The 20,235-nt window shown below is 35.2% G+C and overlaps 2 protein-coding genes across 2 annotated transcripts in view; one reads left to right on the plus strand and one right to left on the minus strand.

The window, feature by feature from the left end:
* MCPH1 (microcephalin 1) overlaps positions 1-20,235 on the plus strand; it is a 324,796-nt gene that overhangs the window by 248,933 nt on the left and 55,628 nt on the right. The gene's annotated exons all lie outside the window — the stretch shown is intronic.
* Positions 1-20,235, minus strand: part of ANGPT2 (angiopoietin 2) — a 46,410-nt gene that overhangs the window by 5,561 nt on the left and 20,614 nt on the right. The window contains 6 exon segments of the mRNA XM_009638764.2: positions 134-300; positions 820-921; positions 9,158-9,288; positions 11,536-11,768; positions 13,495-13,616; positions 15,737-15,892. Coding sequence (XP_009637059.2) covers positions 134-300; positions 820-921; positions 9,158-9,288; positions 11,536-11,768; positions 13,495-13,616; positions 15,737-15,892 — 911 coding nt within the window.

The raw sequence follows: 20,235 nt of genomic DNA on the forward strand, positions 1-20,235 counted from the left end.
AATGGAGCAAACATTATTTTCTTAGTGAATTTTAAAAATGTCATAATTTGTGTGAAATAAGGTCATGCACCTACACAGTCTAGAATGATCATTATCAGATCTTCTTTTATTCAGATCTGATTTTTCTGCTTACCTGTATTTTTGTTCTTCACTTGCTAGAGAGAAGTGGTCATACAATGAATACGCCTCATTTCCTTCCCAGTCTTTCAAGTGTATTTTAAGAACGTAACGCTTCTGATTAGTCAGTTGAGAAACAAACTCATTTCCCAGCCAGTACTCCCCAGCAGGATCACCAAATCCCTGTAATTCAAATTGTATATTTAAATAGCTTTGTTTTGTTTTTTTCTTTGAGTTTGAAATGATCACTTTATCAGTTTTTAAGTTCAATAGTTTTCAATATATCATCTCAGCATTTTACTGTGTCTGTGAGGGTTATGGATCTGTAATATGTCAAAAAGTTAATTTCAGCAAAGACAAACTTGGGAATCTGCAATAGTAAATCAGTATGACTTAGTAGATTTGGAGCAGCTTCTGCTGTTGCCACTAGAAACACAAATATAAATAGCTCAAAAAATATGGACATATCATGGAACATTTGATTAAAGAAAAGTGAGGTTTCTCTTTAAAAACAAACATCACACTTGCAAGTCTGATTAGGCAAACAACTTGTACTATTCTGACATTTCCTAAATGAACCTCTAAGGACAAAGACAACTTCTCAAACCAGCTTACATTCTAAGGATGCTATTAATATAACTTTATTATATCAGATTTCAGATAATAATAACTAATATTAAGGCTTCAGAAAACATTGTTTACCATCTTGTACTCTTTCCATGTCCGATGAAAGTCCACACTGCCATCTTCACGTCTCTGAATAATGGTCCAACCTCCTCCACCAGTTTCCATGTCACAGTAGGCCTATGGGAGTGAGCGTGTAACAGCGTAAGTGCATGAAGTCATGGGAGAACAAAAATACAAAGCATGTACTTGGCATAATTCTATAGGGTGGCATGCTTTAAAGTGTACAAGTGCAAAATGTGGATTAACCTAAAAATGCTGGTTTTCATAGCTTTCAGACAAACCAGTTGTGGTTGTCCCCAAATAAATCTGATTCCTCAGTATATATTACGCTTAACAGAATACAAATGACAACTTAAAACTAGCTGATAGCTGGTGTTAAAAGAAGAAAAAAAATAAATGTAGCTTCCGATTCTATACTTCTCTCTTGCACTAATATTTTTGTGAGTTTCCTGATGAAATATTTCTCCTGAAAGATGTTTTCACTTCTCCAGCTTTTTTGTGATAGATCCATTCAAATTTCCCATGGTTTGTCAGAGTTTAATTCAGGCAGTGAGCAATTTGAAGTATGTTTTTATTTCCACTGTCATTGTCCAATACCTTTGCAGATGGTCTGACCCCAGAATTAAATCTAGGTATAGAACCATTTTTGTCTGAAAGTTAAAACTTGAAGCCATGCTGTTACATATACAGACTGCAATAAATATCTTCTATTCTAGAAGAAAAAAGTAATGACTATAAAATGTTTCCAAATATTCATAAATCATCTTTGATTTTACCAAATTATTGCTAAACATTTGAAAGGATGGACACATAATAGGCAGTTCACTGAACTCAATTTTAGAATACCCAATGAATGCATCCTGGCACAGTAAAATTCAAGTTTATAGGTCTGTTTGTTTGGTCTGTTTCCTTCTAGATTAAAATAGAAAGTGACTGATTTAGAGAATTCTGGTGTATGTTCACTTCAGTGTCAGAGGTGAAAGGTATTACATGGGGGTGCCAATACACTGAGGCTGATGGAAAAAAATCTTTTGAAAATTTAGAGGGAATTTTGTAGTCACGTTTGGGAGACATAGAGGATAAATTAACAAGAACATCTTGTGCATATGTGAATATTTAGGGCCATTTTTCCTGAGAAAGGATTTAAAATCGTTGCATCTAATTCTGCTTTTCTGACACTAGCAGAACTTAAAGGTCCATGTGTGAAGTCAGTGGAGCTAAGCTGGTGTAAAACAGAATAATGAAAGTCAAACTAAAATCAGTATCTATTTAAATTGCATGTTAGTACCAATACTAACTTTAAGAAAAATCTTAAATTTCTTGTACAAATATTCCTGTTTGGAGAGTTCACAGTTAGTGTGCTAGGGTCTCCCATTTGAAAGTTTAATTTTTTTTTACTACTTTCTAACAGGATACTGAAGTTCTGAGTCTTCTTCGCAATTATTTCACATCTTCATGAAGTTACAGTTTGAGTATTAAACTACATTAACTTCTAATCTGTATTCTAGACTTTCATCAGTGAAGTGAAGCTGCATCTTCCCATTTACAGTAGCAAAGCCAAGATTTGGCTTCTTACACTTTGATGGAATATTTCATCTGTACAGATTAATTAAAAAAAAAACCAAAACAAACAAAAAATCAACACCTAGACCTGAGCATTTCATTACAAATTCAGATGTTTCCTTCTTTGTTTACTTAGTGGTCTTCCTTCTTACCTAACTTATTACTGATGCTTGTCACAATGCGCCTATAAATGCCCCAAATCATGACTGAATAACACTGAAGCTGTATGTCTTTCTCATCCTCTTCTATGGGAGATTGTCTTATCAGTGTTAGCAGATTTGAGTTCTCTGAACTGTTACACACGCTTGGAATTAATTGCAAAAGTATGACTTCAGAGAAGCCAGGGTTTTCCTTCTGTCCTGTGGCAGTGTTTTTTGTCATTTTAGGAAGTAAAGTGTGCTCCTTACTAAGTTTTTAATATAGTTGGCTCTTTTAGGGTATGCATGTATTTCTGTGTATATATATTGTACATACGTTACAGACACACACGTGTATTTATATAAATCAAGCAGGGTATTTACAATGCAAGCAGTGGCATATATACTGCTCAGAGGCATCAGGCTTTTGAAGGGAAAGCAAGTCCTTAGAGCTGCAGACGCGTTGGTGTTCCAATAGGCTGTAACACATTGGAAATCCAAAGCAAATACTGTATTTTAGGGTTGTATCTAGAGCCTTTGTTCAGCATCGGAGAATTGTGAGAACTGAAGACTTTTAGGAAAGGTAAAAGAAGGAAGAAAAAGAGTTGGAGTAAGAATTACTTGTTAAAGTGTATAATGTGAATGGAATTTAATTGAAAGTAGCAACTTTAATTTCTACTGGTGTATGCAATTCCTTGCACTTCAGCCTGGTTTTTGTTTGGTTTTATTAACCTCTGTATTTAACAACTGGTAAAGATATGGTAATAGTATGGAAATTAAATTTAGTAAAAAAATTTTTAATTTATTTTTATAAATAAAAGGCTGAATATAAGGTATTGTAAAAGATGATCCATCTGTTTTAGAAAGCTAACTCATGTGATGTGTAATGCATACATGAAAATTAATTTCCACCGGAGGCTATGAAGAGGGATACTAGGGATAGGCTAAAGCAAAGGCAGATACTTGTATTAAGCATATCTGCAAGTTAAAATGCTGATTTAACAGTGGTCAAGTATCATTGGTTATAGAGAAAGTTGTTGACTCTGAAGCTTCACCCCACTGAAAGGACAGTATAAGCAGCCAGACTGAGAACAGAACGGTTTCACCCTTCTCTGAAATAGGTAGTTTTTAATTACTTAGAGAGAGAGGGTGGCTATTAATTTATATGGGCCATTGGTCCAGTCTAATATTGCTATTGGAGACATTAATTGATGTTTTTGAACACACAATTTCCTTGAGGTCTATCATCTAAATTTCAATTCAGCTGGAATTACTACTTTGAAGATATAAATTTCTTAAAATAACACTTTATTTAGTTCTAATAAGATTAAAATATTCTCAAACAGTGAATGACTGTGAATGTCTTACATAAAATATTCCTGTAAAGCCAGTGTCCATTTTGTATGTGAATGGTCAGACATCTAGCTTTTATAGACGGGTATAGGGGTACTGCAAATTTGTTCCCAAAGGGAGAAGCAATTTAGTAGGAACTGAAACACATAATAAGAAATTGAAGAAGTCCATAAAAATCTCATGTAGATTTTTCTTACTGGTAACAATTTTATAAATTTTATGTAAATTTGGGGGTACAACTTTTCCACAACAAAAATTTCATGTCAGGTATCTGTAAGTAGTTCTACAAGATGCCAGTTTATGTCCTTGGAAAGGGAAATCCTTTTCTTTCTTGGGTGGAAAGTGTGGCACAGGCAAAGGGCATGTACTGGTTACCTGGTCTCCTTCTAGTGTCATAGTAACTGTTTTAAAAGATGAGAAGATTATTGTTGTTTGAAATTTCAGTGTACAGTCTCTAACTTCTGTACTTCATGGTTGCACACTTGCTCCCCTGAACTAGCTAAAAAGTGAGGGCTTTTTACCGCCTATTAAGTAAGCATCATGCAGTGAAATGTTTTGCTTTCAGGCTTGCCTGGCAATCCAGAACCCTACCTTTGAAGCCCTCACATATGCAGCTGTGCTCATGAAATCCTTCCTTTGCTTTCCAGATCATTTCCCTAGAAATCAATTCTCTGACTAAACAAGATGAAAATGCTTACTGTAAAACTAGGAACTTCAAATTTACATACCCACTTGATTTATGACTTTGGAAGGAATAAAGTCAATGAAGAAAATGGCAGTAAAGATTACAGGAAGAAAATTAATGAAATAAGTTGATCTATTTTTATTACTTTTTACTAAAATTACTTAAGTGAACTATGTATATTCATAAGTCATTTTAAGGATGGAGATAGGCTATTCAGTAAAGTGAAGACTAAGGAAAGGATTTGCTTAGTTTAAAAGAAACACAATAAATTGCCGTGTCAGTCTGCAGAGGGAACAATTTCTTCAAAGATGAGGGGAGAGGAAGCATTTATTTGGACTTTTTTAAAAAAAAGTTTCATTCTCCTGTAAAAATGATATGCATATGAGGCTTTCTCTAACATTCATTACTAGAACAGAACTCTTCTGACCTTTCAGCCTAGCCTAGGCTTTATATTCAAAAGGAAGAAATGTAACATTTCATAAAAACTAGTAAAAATAGATACCAAGATTAGGCAGGCAGCAGGAGTCTTCAAATAGATGCCAAGAAGAATAAAGAGATTAGCCTCTCAAATTACAACAAATTGGCAGGGGGAATATTTGATTTATCTTGTGAACTGCTTCAGTACTTACAGTTCTAGCAGCTGTAGCTAAGGTCAGCTGTTGAATTTTTTCAACTTCAGCTAAAGATCAGCGCTCTATTTTTGAAAATGCTGTAAGGTATGTGTAACCAGAAGTAGTCCCTTCTCCAAAGACTATTAGCACGTAAGCTGTGAGCAGTCAATTTGACGTCTTCACTGTCTAGGAAGTTGACCTTCAGAACAAGTAATTTTTCTTCTTTTTTCTTGTGTGTTAGGATACTTGGGGTATAAGTGTTTTCAGGGGTACTTTCTGAATGATAAGGCCCTGGCTGAGTTATCAGGATGAAGATCCACTACAGTTTTTATACCAAAGCAAGTGAGGTTGCCACATCTGTGCAGTTCCCTTTGCATCACTTTTGGCTGTTGCCTGAACAATTTTGAGTCATGATGCTCAATGATTTTGTATTCTGCTATCTCTAGAGATGTGACTACATAAGAAATGCAGTCTTAGCTTCCTTGTTCTGGAAAAAATAACTACATGTGTGCTTTATAATGTAATTTAACCTAATACCAGTTACCAGTGAAAAAGACAGATGATGAGACTTCTAAAATTCACCAAAAACCCCTTCACCTGACTTCTTACTGTATCAGAGAAGCTACACATATGCTCTTTTTTAATGCTTGGGGTTGGAAACAATTTGTGTTTGTGTATTTTAGATGTAAGGTTCACTCTGGGGACTCCTTTAGAAATTGCTACCTAGTTGTCTGGATGATCACTTTTTAGGAAAGTTATGCAAAACCATTTTTGTTGGTAAATTCAAACCTGCCCAAATAATTTTCTGCAAGAAAGTTTCCATTAAAAAGGCCTTGGCTTGGAATGTGTGTCAGTTCTGGGATGAAAATTCAGCTCAAGAGGAGTGGGAATGGGGAAAAGCTTAGTCACTGCTTCAGCCACTATTTTAAGATTGGGGTAGTATGTTGGTAACAGTTGTGGTAATGGTTGAACTAATATATTAGGGTCATCCAGACTCAACTATTCTGCCTGGTTAAGACCAGGAGGTTAATGGGTTCAAGTAACTGCTGTAAACATGAAGCTATTGACTTTTCATGGGTTTGCCTCTGCCATTTTTCCTTGTGTCAGCAGTCTTTTGCTGTTTTTCCTCAGTGTTTTTAAAAGCACTTAGCTTTTGTCCTGGTGCAGAACAGGAAAGCTTGAAAGCTTGAAAATATTAATGGAATGAAATAATTGTGTTCCTCACAGCTCTCATATGCAATTCTTTAGTTTTGCATTATGATGGGAGACAAATTAGTAAGGTGGGATCAGTTACAGATTACACAGAAGTTGTTTATAACCCTGTTGGGAGGTCAGAAGGTGTTACAAGAGGAAAAGATGAAAACATAAACAGCAGTGCAGCACTTTTGGCAAATAAAAAAGGTCATTCTGTTTCCTGGTCCGAGTGGCCATTCACACCATAAACAGCTGAAAATGGTGTAACATGTTGATTATCCCTAAACCTTCACTTCCTTGACAACTCCTCTTATGCATTTATATTTGTATAAAAAATCTGCATCAGATTATAACTTCTTAGTCTCGTATTTTTCGTGTCATATAGTAAGTAAAACCTACGCTGTCTTTTTAAGTGTCTTTTTCATTCTAAATTGGGCAGAATAAGATTAAAATTCTTTAATATAATTAAATTAATTACTAAATTAAATTATTACTTTTTTAACTACTTTTTTTACCCTAGTCAATTAGAAAAATGGATATTTTTGTTAAGTGCTTTAAGCCTCCATGTTTAAATGTAAAGCATTTAATATTTTATAGTCTAGCAAATTTGCAATTGTACTTTTGTTTCAGGGATAGAATATTTTGGTAGGTTTTAGTTTTGTAGAAATGTGCATTGCTCTGGCTTTTCAGATCATATAAATTACCTAAACATTTATGGCCTTTAAAGTTTATGACAGAAATTTTCATTCTGTAATATGGCATGCACCTGTGTCTGCTCTTAGAAAATATGCATGCTCTGTGTATTATATTTGATAATAAAATTAAAACCAAAGGTAAAAGCTTGAGACAAGTAATATTAAGAGATTCAAGGAATGTAACCCTTCCTGAGATGTCTGACAAAGACTGCTGCAATCTGTTACTTTAGAGGTGCAGTAGTTTGCATCTCCTTTAGCATTTAAAACTGATTGTAGATATCTATGCTATTTAAATACCATTCCAGTTCATGTGTAATAAAATGCTTTATTGCATCTTATGTAACTTTTCTTGTGAAACAGATGTATTCAATATAGACTAGACTATTCCAAAGAGAAACCAGCCTTTTTTTTTTTTTTTTCCAAGAGAAAAAAGACTGCAGACATCATCATTTCTCTAGATGTTATCTGCAAAAATTGCAGGGTTTATGTATTGTATTTTATAGATCTTACCCAAACAAATTGCTTATTTCCTTTAGTTGAGAGCTTTGTAAGGGTAAAGATCACAAAGTCTGGCTTGGGATAGATGAAGTTCTGGCACTTCAAAGACTAGTCACTGGTGAACTTAATTCCTAAACCTTTGCTATCAAAACTTGGGAAAAAATGCTTTTCTGTGTCAGAGTTTTACCAATTGCTTTTCTACATGTGCCCTCATTTTTCTCTGCTTTTGTACATCTTCTGTTAGGTTTTTTTTCCCCAAGTATTTTTGATATAATAAAGTAGAGCCTTAGGAATTCCATAAAATCCTTCATTTTTTTGTAAGGAAATGTCTACAGTACGAAATTATAAAATAAAAACATTATAAAATTATTTAGTTTTGGCTAAGAAATATATTAAGCCTTTTTTTTTAATATTCAAATGTCCCTTAGCCACCTCAGCCTGCTGTGTCTGAGAAGCCGGAAACGTTCATCATTTGAGCCCCACTCCCCAGAATTCTCACTGCAGTTTTGTTCTTTATTTTCACAGACCACCTGGGACTTTTCTCCCTTTCGGATTTTATTGATTGTTTCAACTAAATTATACTATCTGAAGCTTTATCATGTTCTTTACTTCAGTAGATGGAACATCTCTGTCAGGCATCCAGTGTTTCATAGAATCATAAAATTGTCTAAGTGGGAAAAGACCTTTGAGATCATCAAGTCCAACCATTGACCTAACACTGCCATCCCACCACTAAACCATGTCCCTAAGCACCTCGTCTACCCGTCTTTTAAATAACTCCAGGGATGGGGACTCGACCACTTCCCTGGGCAGCCCGTTCCAATGCCCAGTTTCATCCACTGAGTGCCATTTTTAGCTCAAGGTCTCTTCTACAGAGTTATAGTGTAATCCTTTAACTTAAATTGACGCTGAAGTTCATTTCAGTTAGCTACATAGGGGAAAAAATACCCACAGAGGAATTTAAACTGATCTAGTGAAACCACTGCAAACTCTCACCTTTTATTTTAAATCAGAGCAGTATTTTCTAGGGAAGTCCTCTCCGTAACCCAGTGTCAGTTGTACTCATCTAATTGCTAATCTAATTGTGACACAAATGCCCTTAAAACTCTGCATAACAAAGAACTGGAACCCATGCATGAGTCCAGTACTAGCAGATTGCTTACATGAGTACACATCCATGAGTACTCTTCCATGCCCCTGATTTTACCTCCTTTTGCCACCTGAAGGGACTTGGGCATATGAAAGAACTAAGAAATTAGAGGAGACAGGAGGTTGCTGATCATACAGAGCAATTGTGTTGGAGTTAGAGCTTTTATAAAGAACTTACAGTACTATATTGCTTTAGTTACGTTAATTATGTGGAAACAAAAGAATTAAATTCTGGCATGCTGAAGTGAACAACAAAATGTTCATTCATTTCAACTGAGCCAAGATTTCATCTGAAGGACCTTCTTCTTCCTGTAAGATACTCAGATCTATAAGTGATTAAATGCTCATAAAAAAACATGGTAAGTAATAAACTTCACTATTAACTAGCCTTTAAAATAGCGTATTTACTAGATCAAATAACTTTTTAACACACAGGATGCCTAGGTAAGCACTTTATAGCCATCCTACCTTCTTTTCTTGTGCAGTGTTTGGAACCGTTAAAGTGTAGATCCCACTTGTTGTCAGTCCAGATTTGAAAGCTTCAGCACAGTCTTTGAAGCTGATTTGCTCCTCTTTAGCTATGAAGTTGTTCTTAGCTGCTAAAAATACAATAGATATTGCAGGCATTAAGAGATGAATAAAAGTTACTAAGAAGCAATTAATGATGTAATCAGCTTAAAGCTTTGCAGTTCCAAAAAATATGCCTGGTCCTGCAAGCAAGATCAAGGTATTCATTACATGGGTTGTTACTTTATATTATTTAGAGGCATTATTCTGATATGAGCGTGGTTGCTTAATAGATTGAAAAGTGATGACGCTTATTAGTATGTTGAATAAGAAAACTTAGGATATAGCATCTCATTTGGTTGAACAGTTTCTGCTTCCTTTGCTGGACATGCATTAGAACCTCTGCATGCATTAACTAATATTAAAAACATATCTAACTAGCAGCTGATTGACCTTTGGCCAGTACTCTAAAATTGTGAAATCTAACATAAGAGTTATGAAATCTTTTATAATACAGCTGACTGGAATAACTACTCTTACAAAATTTTAGCTACAGCATTTTTTTGCCCCTGTGCTGAGCCGGAGCAACTTTGTATGTACCAAGCTGAAGCTTGGTAGCTCAGCCTGACCCACTAAGGAAACATCCATTCTGGAATTCATTTGTGTAAAAAATACATTTTAATATGCCTAAGCCTTCTTGTTTTATAGAACAATCTAAGGCTCATCTTTTTGTTCAGTTCTTTATTAACTATGGAGGTTGGAATTTCCTGGCATTTTGCCTGCTGACTGATATTTCATATTTGACCCTTTTGGGATTGGTTCTGTATATTTTCCCTTTTAATTTAATCTAACAAGCACAGCCAGTTAGTACAAAGTTTTAGGTGCCATATAAATGTATACTTATATTACAGTTGCTTATTATGTTCCTTTTAGCTTGCTTATTCATTATTTACCTGTTTACATGCTTTGCCTTAAATATAAAAATAACACATTCAGTGTTTTAATTGCTTTTCCACACTCTATTGTTTGTATACTGTCTTAGAAGCTTTCCCTGCTAATTTTGTCTTTTTGGCAAACATTCATTATTTTTTCCACTCTGGGTTTCACGGTGTTGTAGCCAACACAACTTTGACTTGTTTACTTATTTGTGCACTAGCATAACAGATAACCTATTAAGACAAAAAACTTGGGATTTACTTTGTTTAGAAAAACCTACCACATCATTATTATTTAGGACACTGCTGAAAGCGAGGACTTCCGAACACCTTTTTCCTTTTTTGTGATCCAATTTACAGTAATGCAGCATAATCCATCTGCACTGTCTTTTAAGTTGTAATGACAACTATTTTTAAATTTTCCTAGTATTTCATTTTAAATCCTTTTTTTAGAGGTTCTATGTGCTTGTGTATTGCCAGCCCTGAGAACTTCACAGGCAAACATGCCAGATTCTTTACTCTTTTATATAGAACAGCTATACCTTCTTAATTTGCCAAAGTTCTGTATCAGACATGAAATTCAAGGTAAGGAATCTGTTCATTTGTTTAAATCCTGTTTAGTCATAACCTTGGGGTTATAGTTTATGTGGGGTTTTTTATGGACCATATGAATCTGCGTAAATTTGGAAGCTACACTCTGTGGCTTTGATTTGTTGCAGGGCTGTCAGGCATCTAGGGGTGAGGTTATTGCCTATAAAATTTGCTAGGCTGAGGGATTTTTCAGATGAATACGGAAGCTTCAGTGAAAGACTGGAGGAATTTTTGGAGTACCTGCTGCCCTGGGCTGCTGCTGTCTGTTGTTTGGGGCATACACAGGTGCTAAAAACTGGGCCAGTGCTGATTCCTTTGCCTTTAATAGCCACTCTAGTTTGTCCTTTAATCAACTCTGTGCATAGAGCAATGAGGGGTGGCAGAAAAAGCCTTTGGGAGCCAAGAAGAAAAGCTACAGGCGTACATCATGCAGTCTAACCTAGGTATATGGTCAAGGGAGTATGTATTGCTAGATGAATCAATGCCATGTGAGATGAATGATATTTGGCATCTCTGTATTTTGTTGAACCACTGGAGAAGTGGGCAGGCAAACCAATATAAACCACAGAAGATGAGCAAAATGTTGAAGAGAAACCACATAAACGTTGTGGTTGTCGTCGTTCCCCCTGTTGTGTCTCCCCTGCCCCTCCCCTTAAATAGGTTAGTTAACTCAAATGCAGAATTTAAGGGGGAAAAAAAATATAATTTTTGAGAATCAGAAGTGTGGGGAAACTGGTTGTAAGACTTCATAGGTAATAATGTACAGAAATTAAGTGTCCCTCAAATGATATAAATATGTCTGCTTTTACTTACAGTTTGGTGTAGATATCATAGTAAGCAAGTTATGTACAGTCTCCATCAGATCATGTTGCTGTTTTTGCAGAACCGAGTTGTTTACTGTAGCTGTAACTAACTGCTTTTCGAGTTCTTCTATAATAGAATTCTGTCTGTCTACTAGGACTTGAAGCTGATCTTTTTCATCTTTTATTGACTTCAGCTGAAGTGTGTGCTTGTCTTCCATCTCAAGAACTCTTTTTTCTAGAAAGCTAAATAAAAGATTACAATTAGGCTCCTCAGAAACAATTGGTGTCACGAGAATCAAGCCTGTTGCAGAAGTTTCTTTCTTCATTAAGTACTCAATTTCATTCTTTGATGCCATGCGTGCAGTAGAAAGCTAGATGAAAGCTGAGTTTAGTTTGATATATATATGCTTTAATGAGTACATTAATAGACAACATTACAGTCTGTATCGCAGGCTTTTGAAGTGTAACAATTGGGTGTTTGATAATTCAACATTATGAAAGATATAGTTTGGTCCTGAAAAAAGGATAGTAGTGCTAAAAGTACAGGGAGTATAAAATGGATATAGACCCAAAGTAACCATTACTTATGAATATGAAGTGTCTTGAATACCGTTCTCCCAGAGCTTAGGCATAATGGTGAAGGATTTCATGTTTTTATTTTATTAAAAGATGAAACTCATTCAAAGATGATCCTAGGAACTTTTCAAATGTCCTGTATCATAATAAAATATATTCTTAACAGAAATGAATGTTAAGGCGTTAAGACAGGGAAACCTGCAAATAGTTATTTGAAGATGTGTTACCCATCTCCAGTTCTGGAGCTGGTGTGAGTAGGTGACTGGTTGGCAAATTATTTCATTGGTAATTGTTCTGATGCAGACTCTGAGAAAGCTGATGTTAAAAGATGCATGGTCAGAAGGAAGAAGTGCACCTAAAATCCATTGCTGTTATTGAAAAAAATCTTGAACCTTATAATTATGTTTCAAGCAGATTAACTTGATGTCAGGTTGTCTTTTGTTAGGTGAGAAACAATGCTTTTGTGTTTATGTGGGTTTTACAAGGGCAGTCTAAGGTCTGCTGAGTTGAACACAAAAAAAGTGACATTTTAAAATTCAGTATTTACTTTGCTTTCCATTTGATAAGGATGCTTGTTTTTATTAAGCTCGTAGATAAAACCTTTAGGGAGCATATATAAATGTAGTAGAGTAGTGAACAAAAATGTCAAATCATGTCTCCTGTTTTTTTTCAAGCTTTTAAAATAAAAAGCGCTTTGCACATATGGTTCTCATTGGAAAACACGGCTTTGAAGGAGAAAACTGTTATTGCTGCTTTTAGATTTCTCTGTAAAGTTTCTCTGTCAAAAGTAAAATAAGACCCTCATGATACGAAAATGAAACTAGCTGAAAAAAGGAATGAGCCTTTGGACAACAGCTGAGTACAGAAATGGACGGGAGTAATAGTTGGTTATTGGTCTGAATTTCAAAAGATCGACTAGTAAGGAACACTGAATATAAGCAGTATTTGACTTTTCTGACCAGGCTAGAAAAAAAAATGTGGCAATGACCTGATTGTGTATTAGGATAGCTGTGTACTACATGGAAATAAAATTTTAGAGATGTGGTTGCACTGGGTTAGTTTGAGTCAGGCCACATAATCCATAACTTCAACTGGTTAAGTCTAAAGAAGAATATGAATTGGCTACAACTGAAGTACTGAGTAGTATTTCAGTTTTAACCTTAAGTTCCTCATATAAAGGACAATTTTTAGATATTGAAGAATGATCTATAAACAGAACACAGGAAGAATAATCCTGCATGATTCTCTAGGCTTTAATATATGGCCTTTGTAATGAGCATAGCTGAGTGGGGGGAGCTTCTGCACAATTTTCCTACTTGAGTACATTTGTTTCTAAAACCATAGAAGGGCACTTCAGGGAATAGCGTTTTATTGGGTTGATAGGCAAACTTACCTGTTTTTTTCTTGTAATTTAGTTATCTCGTTGGTCTGATCTGAAATCTGTCTTTCTAGTTTGTTTGTTGAAAGAGAATGTTCCAAAAGCTGAAGTTCAAGTCTGGTTGTCTGGTTTAATACCTAAATAAAATTTATAAAAATATTTAAAAATCAAGATATTTCTGTTAAATAGACTGTAATTTCTTTATGTTGTGAAATCATGCAAATCTCTACTTAAGCCTACAATTTCAAAAAGGATTTTTGAACACTTAAAAAATGCTCATAGAACTAGAATGAAGAATAATACACAGAGCTGCACTAATTTTCTTGTTACACTACCATGTATCATTGGGAATATTTCAGTAGCATGCTACGTTTCTGATCAATGGCTGAGAGTTACTGTGTACTTTAGTTTTGCTGTCTTACCTTCCCCTCTGTTATGCTACTCTTATTTCATTACTGGAACTGTTATGGTTGTTGTTCAGAGAATAATTTAAGTTGAACTGTTTTCTCTGGTGTAGAAAGGAAGTATTTTACATATCTCTTGATGGTTGAAATCATGGCACAGTCCTGAAATTGCTAGGTAGTTCCCTTTTAGCTATTCTCCTTAATCCCAAATTATATTTTAAAGTGTTTATCATGTGACCACACTTCTGTCAACTCAGTCCTTGAATTTTAATGTTACCTTTTCTATATGTATTGTTTACTGTCTAAATTTATTTGCATTTTAAATGAAGAAATGCAGATATTAGGAAGCACAGAAGATCCTTTTTGGTTTGTATCAGATTGCTTTAGTCGAGGCATGTTTTCTAGAAATATTTTCTCATTGTTTTAGAACAGCTTTTTTTAATTCAGCAGCATTTGGCATTCGTTGGCAGGAAGAATTGATTACTCATGTCCTTCATGTTAAACAGTCATTCAGGACATGATTTCACACTTAAGTGTAATTGAAAACTATTGCCAAAAGTAAGTGTCCTTGAGAGAGCAATTGTTTGGTTAATTTCCTTATGTTGCTAATTAAGCCCTTAACCCAGTCACCAGTAAGTTCAAGCAGAGAAGGAAAGTTACAGTGATGAGTTTCTTTTTCTAACCAGAAAATAATTGAATAATTTCCATAAAGATGTTACTGTGAATGAATAAATACATTCTCTCAACATGTGCAAAATACTGGGCTCCTGAATAATACAATAAGAAAGCTGAGTTCAGCACGCCTGTGAGTTATGAACTATCGGTTTATCAAAGAGTTCACAAAGGCTTGGTTTAGGTTAAAAAATGTAATTGAATCATTGGATGAATTATACATATGACAAAATGTCTAACAAGGATTTTAGGTTTTGCGTGCTATTTACTTTATATAAAATGTTAGAGGCTACATACTACATTCACACTTTCTTTTGGGAGTTACATATCTCAATTTTCCTACCATGTTAGCAAAACTACAAATACACGCCTTTCTATATGGATGGGACTTGTAGAACATATTAAAATTTGCATTCTATTTCACAGAATGTCTTATTGTAGTTAATGCTTTTCAGTTAACACAATAATTAATCCCATTACATTTTTTTTTGTTTGAAATAATTTAGAAACTAATATGTACAGTAGGCAAGTTTACTTCTGTGTGAATATATTCTCTAATAGCATCCTTCTAATTCCTTTTTTTGATTCATTTCTCATTTATCCCTCTCTTAAATAACAATACTATCGTGCATTGTGCTGAAAATGAACTGTTACCCACTTCTTGTATCTGTGAAAACATTAATGAAAAAGATGCATTTTTATTGCTAAAACATTTTTTAAAATACAAAAAAAATTAAATGTAAAAAAGCAATTAGTCTGGTAAGTGGGACAAAGGCAAAGTTTGAAGGAACTCTCCTTTAGCTAAGATCTGGTAGTGAGAGGTAAGCGATCAACACAGATATACAGCAAGGGTTGTATAAAAGCATACTAGTACCCAATGGATGCTTGGATATACTCTAATATTTTGACATACATTATCTTTAAAGATGAATGTAGCAATTGTCTTGCTGAACATATTTCAAATCCTGCTGTAATGGAAGTCTTGCAAATGACAACAGTGAGCTTGAGAAGGAACTATGTATTACCAAATACTGATGTTTCCTTAAGCTGGGTAGAGCTGTTGATTATAATGATTGAATTCTAATTGTTGAACTGAATAGCGTAACACCAAACTGTGTTAAACGTATAGTCGTAGGTCTTTGGGACGCAGAAGCATTTTTAGGTTCAAATTCATTACTTACTTGTGCTTCAACATCTGTTAATTTGCGGGTCTGTTCAGCTGTTTGATTTAGTAAGTTTGTGCCTATTTCAATCATTACTGCAGTCTGGTTCTGCACTGCAGTTTGCTGGATCTCTACCATTTCTTTCTTCATACTGTCTTGGATGTAATTCTCAAGCTACATGGGAAAGGAAAGAGAGAAGATAGTTGCATTCTTTAAATGTTGGAAGGGGGGTTAGTACAGTAAGTCTGCTGGCTGCCTTGCTAAACAAATTTGTTCCTTGTCCTTGTCTGTTATGCATTTCTGTGAAGTTTCCCAATGTTAAGCTCTGTGAGAGGAAGGGCAAATATGACAAGGAATGTGTGGCCACCCGTTTTCTAAAGGCTGGAACAGAGATTTCAGGAGGTAGGTAGAAGGCGCAGCAGTGAGAATGCTTGCAGACACTTGGAAGCTTTTCTGCCTTAGTGCTCCCCCCATTGTAACCATCAGAGGAGCTTCACAAGCTTTGGCAGCGATGGGAATTTTTTAGAAGACAAAAGCTTAGGAGTTTAGTCATCTTCCTGTATCTAGACTTAAATATTTTCAAAAGCATTTTTCATCGCATGGCTAGAAGTCAGAGAATAGGTCAGATGTCATTTAACACTGTTATATGCACATTTTTATCAGAGAAAATTTCAAATAAAGACATAAAACTGTAGGAAAACCTATAAATACTTTAAATACTTAATATTTAGGAATGCAAAAACTGGTTTAAATACTTGATTCCCAAGTAATTTCTATATCTAAACTAATAAGGCTTTTTTTGGTAGTCGTTTTATAAGAGAGCACACCACTTTCAAGGAAAGCAATGAGAAAATTAGTAGCAAGGAGAAAATTCAGTTAACCTTTCATGAAGTCTTTCTTTTCACATCTTTGGATTATCCAAAAGTAGTCTGATTTTTCTCCATGCTTCTTCAATAAAGTTTTCTCAATAACTTGGCAAATATTTCATACTTCTTTCATGAGTCATTGCTTATGTTTGCACTCTCTGTTAAAAATCCTGGCCACGTGATTTCTTTTTTTTCATTGACTGGGGAAATTTCTAGAATCAAACTTCTACTTCACTCCAACATTGTTCTAGCAAGAGAACTATAATCATTTTTGAGCTTCCTGCTGTACCTACAAGGAGGATACTACCTAGTAACAAATGTCATTAAGTACAAGTTATAAAATGCCACCAATTCCTTATCTAAGGAAAACAGTAAAACAGGTTGATACCTTGATTTTTTTAACAGATGATTTTGAGAATACTATCTTGATATGATAGTATTCTCAAAATAGAGAATTGTAGTGAGGAGGAGCTTTGAACATTATTGTATGGCTATTCTCCATAGCAAGGAGGAAAAAGCAGCTTATGATTTAATATTCTACCAATCCATTGCTCAGATACAGCCATTCCACTTCTGACCAGCTGAAAATCCGTTGCCGATCTATCAGCTTGGAATGTTTCCCCCTTAAACATTACTTGAGCAAGGACTGGTTTTTTTTATTTCTGACTTCAAAGTTGTTTTGTAAAAGTGACAAAGGAAGAAAATAGGGTGTAGTAAGAAGTTAAAATCTGTAAGTTTGAATTAAGCATAATTTCTTTTCGTCTAGTGTGACCAAATTTTCAAAGCAGTATTCGTGTGTTCACTCCATTCTCCCCATGCAGCTGGTGAACTGCAAAGCAGAACAGAGATTTCAGATCTGGCACAAGCTTTGACACACATCTACTGTACTGCTGCATCAGCGTACTTAGTTCCCAGATGCACCACAAGGATTAGACAGTCTTTAGGTGTTCTTTGTGTAATAACCTTTTTGAATACTAAAAGTGAGCATACAATCAACTGGGTTTTGGCATGATGATTTGACAGGGATATCTTCAATTTCCATCACACTCTGGCAATTAGAGTTCTTCCCTATTCACAGGATCAGTTCTTAAGTGTTACCCTTTGCTTTTGGATAGTCCTCATTTTCAAAAGCTTCCCCACCCAGAGACAAACCTGATTTGACCACACATGTTGGAAATCTCTAAAATGTTACTGATATCTTTTAGGTCAGCTGCTTCTTTTCTGTTGAAGATCAGTGGTTTTTAACTGTGTAGTAATGGTAAGACATCTTTGGTCCTTGTTGATTAAGCTATGAGATGTCGGAGCATAGTGCTCATTTAATTTAAAAAGCAGTGCAAGATGATATTTAGTGCATCTTAGTCCAAGGAGATATGCAAAATTCTATATATAAAATATAGGCTTTTATATAGATAAAAATAAGTAATTTTTCACAAAAGTTGGTCTCCAGGAAGACCGAGAACAACAATTAATCTGTCCCTCTGAAAAGGCTAGACACCTGCAGATTAAACAATATATGAGAGTCCAAATTAACTTTAGCAACGGAAGCTGGAGAACTGGACATCATTATAGACAACTTGGAAAAGACCTTTTCTCAAATGCACCTCTGTTAAAAGAAAATGAAGAAGAGATCTCTCTAGAACGCATTGTATTTGCCTCAGTACCACAGTCAAGTATTGTATTGCTTTTATAAAGATCAAGGATATGGCCTCGCCTGGCAGACTCAATGCACATCTGCAGTTAGAAGGGACACTGGGGAAAAAAAAGGACATACAGAGAAAAAAAAGGAGTGAGACATCTCTGGTATCAGAGAGCTACCGTATGAAAAAACATTGAAAATACTGCCTCTTTTTTAATTTAGAAAAAAAGGCTACCAAAAAAAAAAAAGGCAATAAATAGATGGACAAAGATTGATCAAGAGCTTTGATTCTTTCATAAAATAATTGTGAATATTAAACCTCATTCTTCAAGGTTGGTTCCTTGTTCATTAGAGAGAGATCAGAATGAGAATCTGAGCAAGGTCATCTCTGCAAATAGGATTACAGAACTGCTTGACTTCTTTGAAAATGTTATCACTGAGTTATTCCAAAACACACTACTAGAAAATGAGTTAATTCTGGGCTTAAAGGTAAGGTAAACATTTTATGGTAGGCTTAGGCAAGTGCCCAGTTAAAACACACAGCTGTAAGGTTGCTCTGATTACAGTACACAAAACCTGTGATTACAATTTAAGGCATCTGGTGGTTCTGGTTGCCAGATTTTTATACCCCTTGTCACTGTGCTTGCAACCTTAGAAAGCAGTTTTGTTTGGATACACAGATCTGGATTTTCATAATGTATCTTATTTGAATACCTGTAAGTGTAAGCCTATCTCCAAGTATCTAACCTCTTTCAAATAGTATCTCATTCATGTGATGTACTCTAAATCATTGAAGTATTCTCTTGACTCCAGTTTAACAGTTTGTCTTCACATCTGTTTTTCAACTTAAAAATATTAAATAAGTACCCTAGGAAATATGGTATTTGTGCTTACTTGAAAACATGAAATATGAACATCAAAAGGGATTAATATTAAGATTTAAGGCCAGTTTCATGATCTGGCTCATATATTCTAATTTAGAGCAACACGAAGCATCAAAATGATACTGACCTATTAAGTGGCTTGGAACTTCTGGGTTTCTCTCCCTAAAAATCCTACAAGCATGATTACATAAACCCCTTCTGTTCTTTCCTTCATATTCACTAATCTTCTCACACTTTTGTGCATTCTCTACATGTACACATCATAAAATCTCTTTTCCTGACCTGAACAAAGGTATGCACTCGCCCCTCTTTGCTTATATCCCCCCTCTCTTCATCGTAAAATGCAAAACTGTAGAAAGTAGGACTTTTTACAACTACAGTTCACATTTTTTTTTAGTGGCAGGTACTTACTTTCATCTTTCTTCAAAGATGAATAAAAAAATTTTCCATCCAAAATGCCCATCATCTCCCACTGAACTTAGCAAGAGCAGAACATGTTCCCATTGCATACTCTGGGAAAGTAAGGCTCTTGGGTTTCCCTGAGAGGCGGGGTGGAAGATCCTTTTCAATACAGGCTCCAGTTATGGCAGCCAAGGCTGAGCTTTGACAACACTGAAGATTAGCAGCCATTTTGCAAGACCACAGTTCTTTGTGGCACACTTTTTTGCAGAGCACTATTCACCAGCTCCTGCTAAGGAGCCTCCTTCCTTTATATGCAGTAGCACACGCAGAATTTCTGAAGCAGGGAGAATGGCTTGGGGCATTTACAAGAGGGAAGGGCACAGGGATGAAACGCTTCAGCCCCCATCTATGGGTTCAGAAGCTTGGCAGTTTGGTTTGTACAGCATGTCTGTCTGCTCCAATATTTCGCTCAGATTTGGAAGATGTAGCAGGGGTTATTTGCCAGATTTCTCCTTTGCCACATGGCCAGTTATGGGAAGATAATATTGAATCTCTTCTTAATTCAATTAATAGCTGGCGTATAAGACTTGTGTTGATACATGTTAACCTTGATTACGTAATGCCTATTTTGGACAAAGTAATTGTCATATCCTAATAGCTGACTATTAGTGATGCATCTTCTTTCAAGAATTCTGCTTTTTAGGGATTAAGACAGTGAATGAACCTTAC

Source organism: Egretta garzetta, unplaced genomic scaffold, assembly GCF_000687185.1.
Source record: "Egretta garzetta isolate BGI_Z169 unplaced genomic scaffold, ASM68718v1 scaffold415, whole genome shotgun sequence".
NCBI classification, from domain to species: Eukaryota; Metazoa; Chordata; class Aves; order Pelecaniformes; family Ardeidae; genus Egretta; species Egretta garzetta.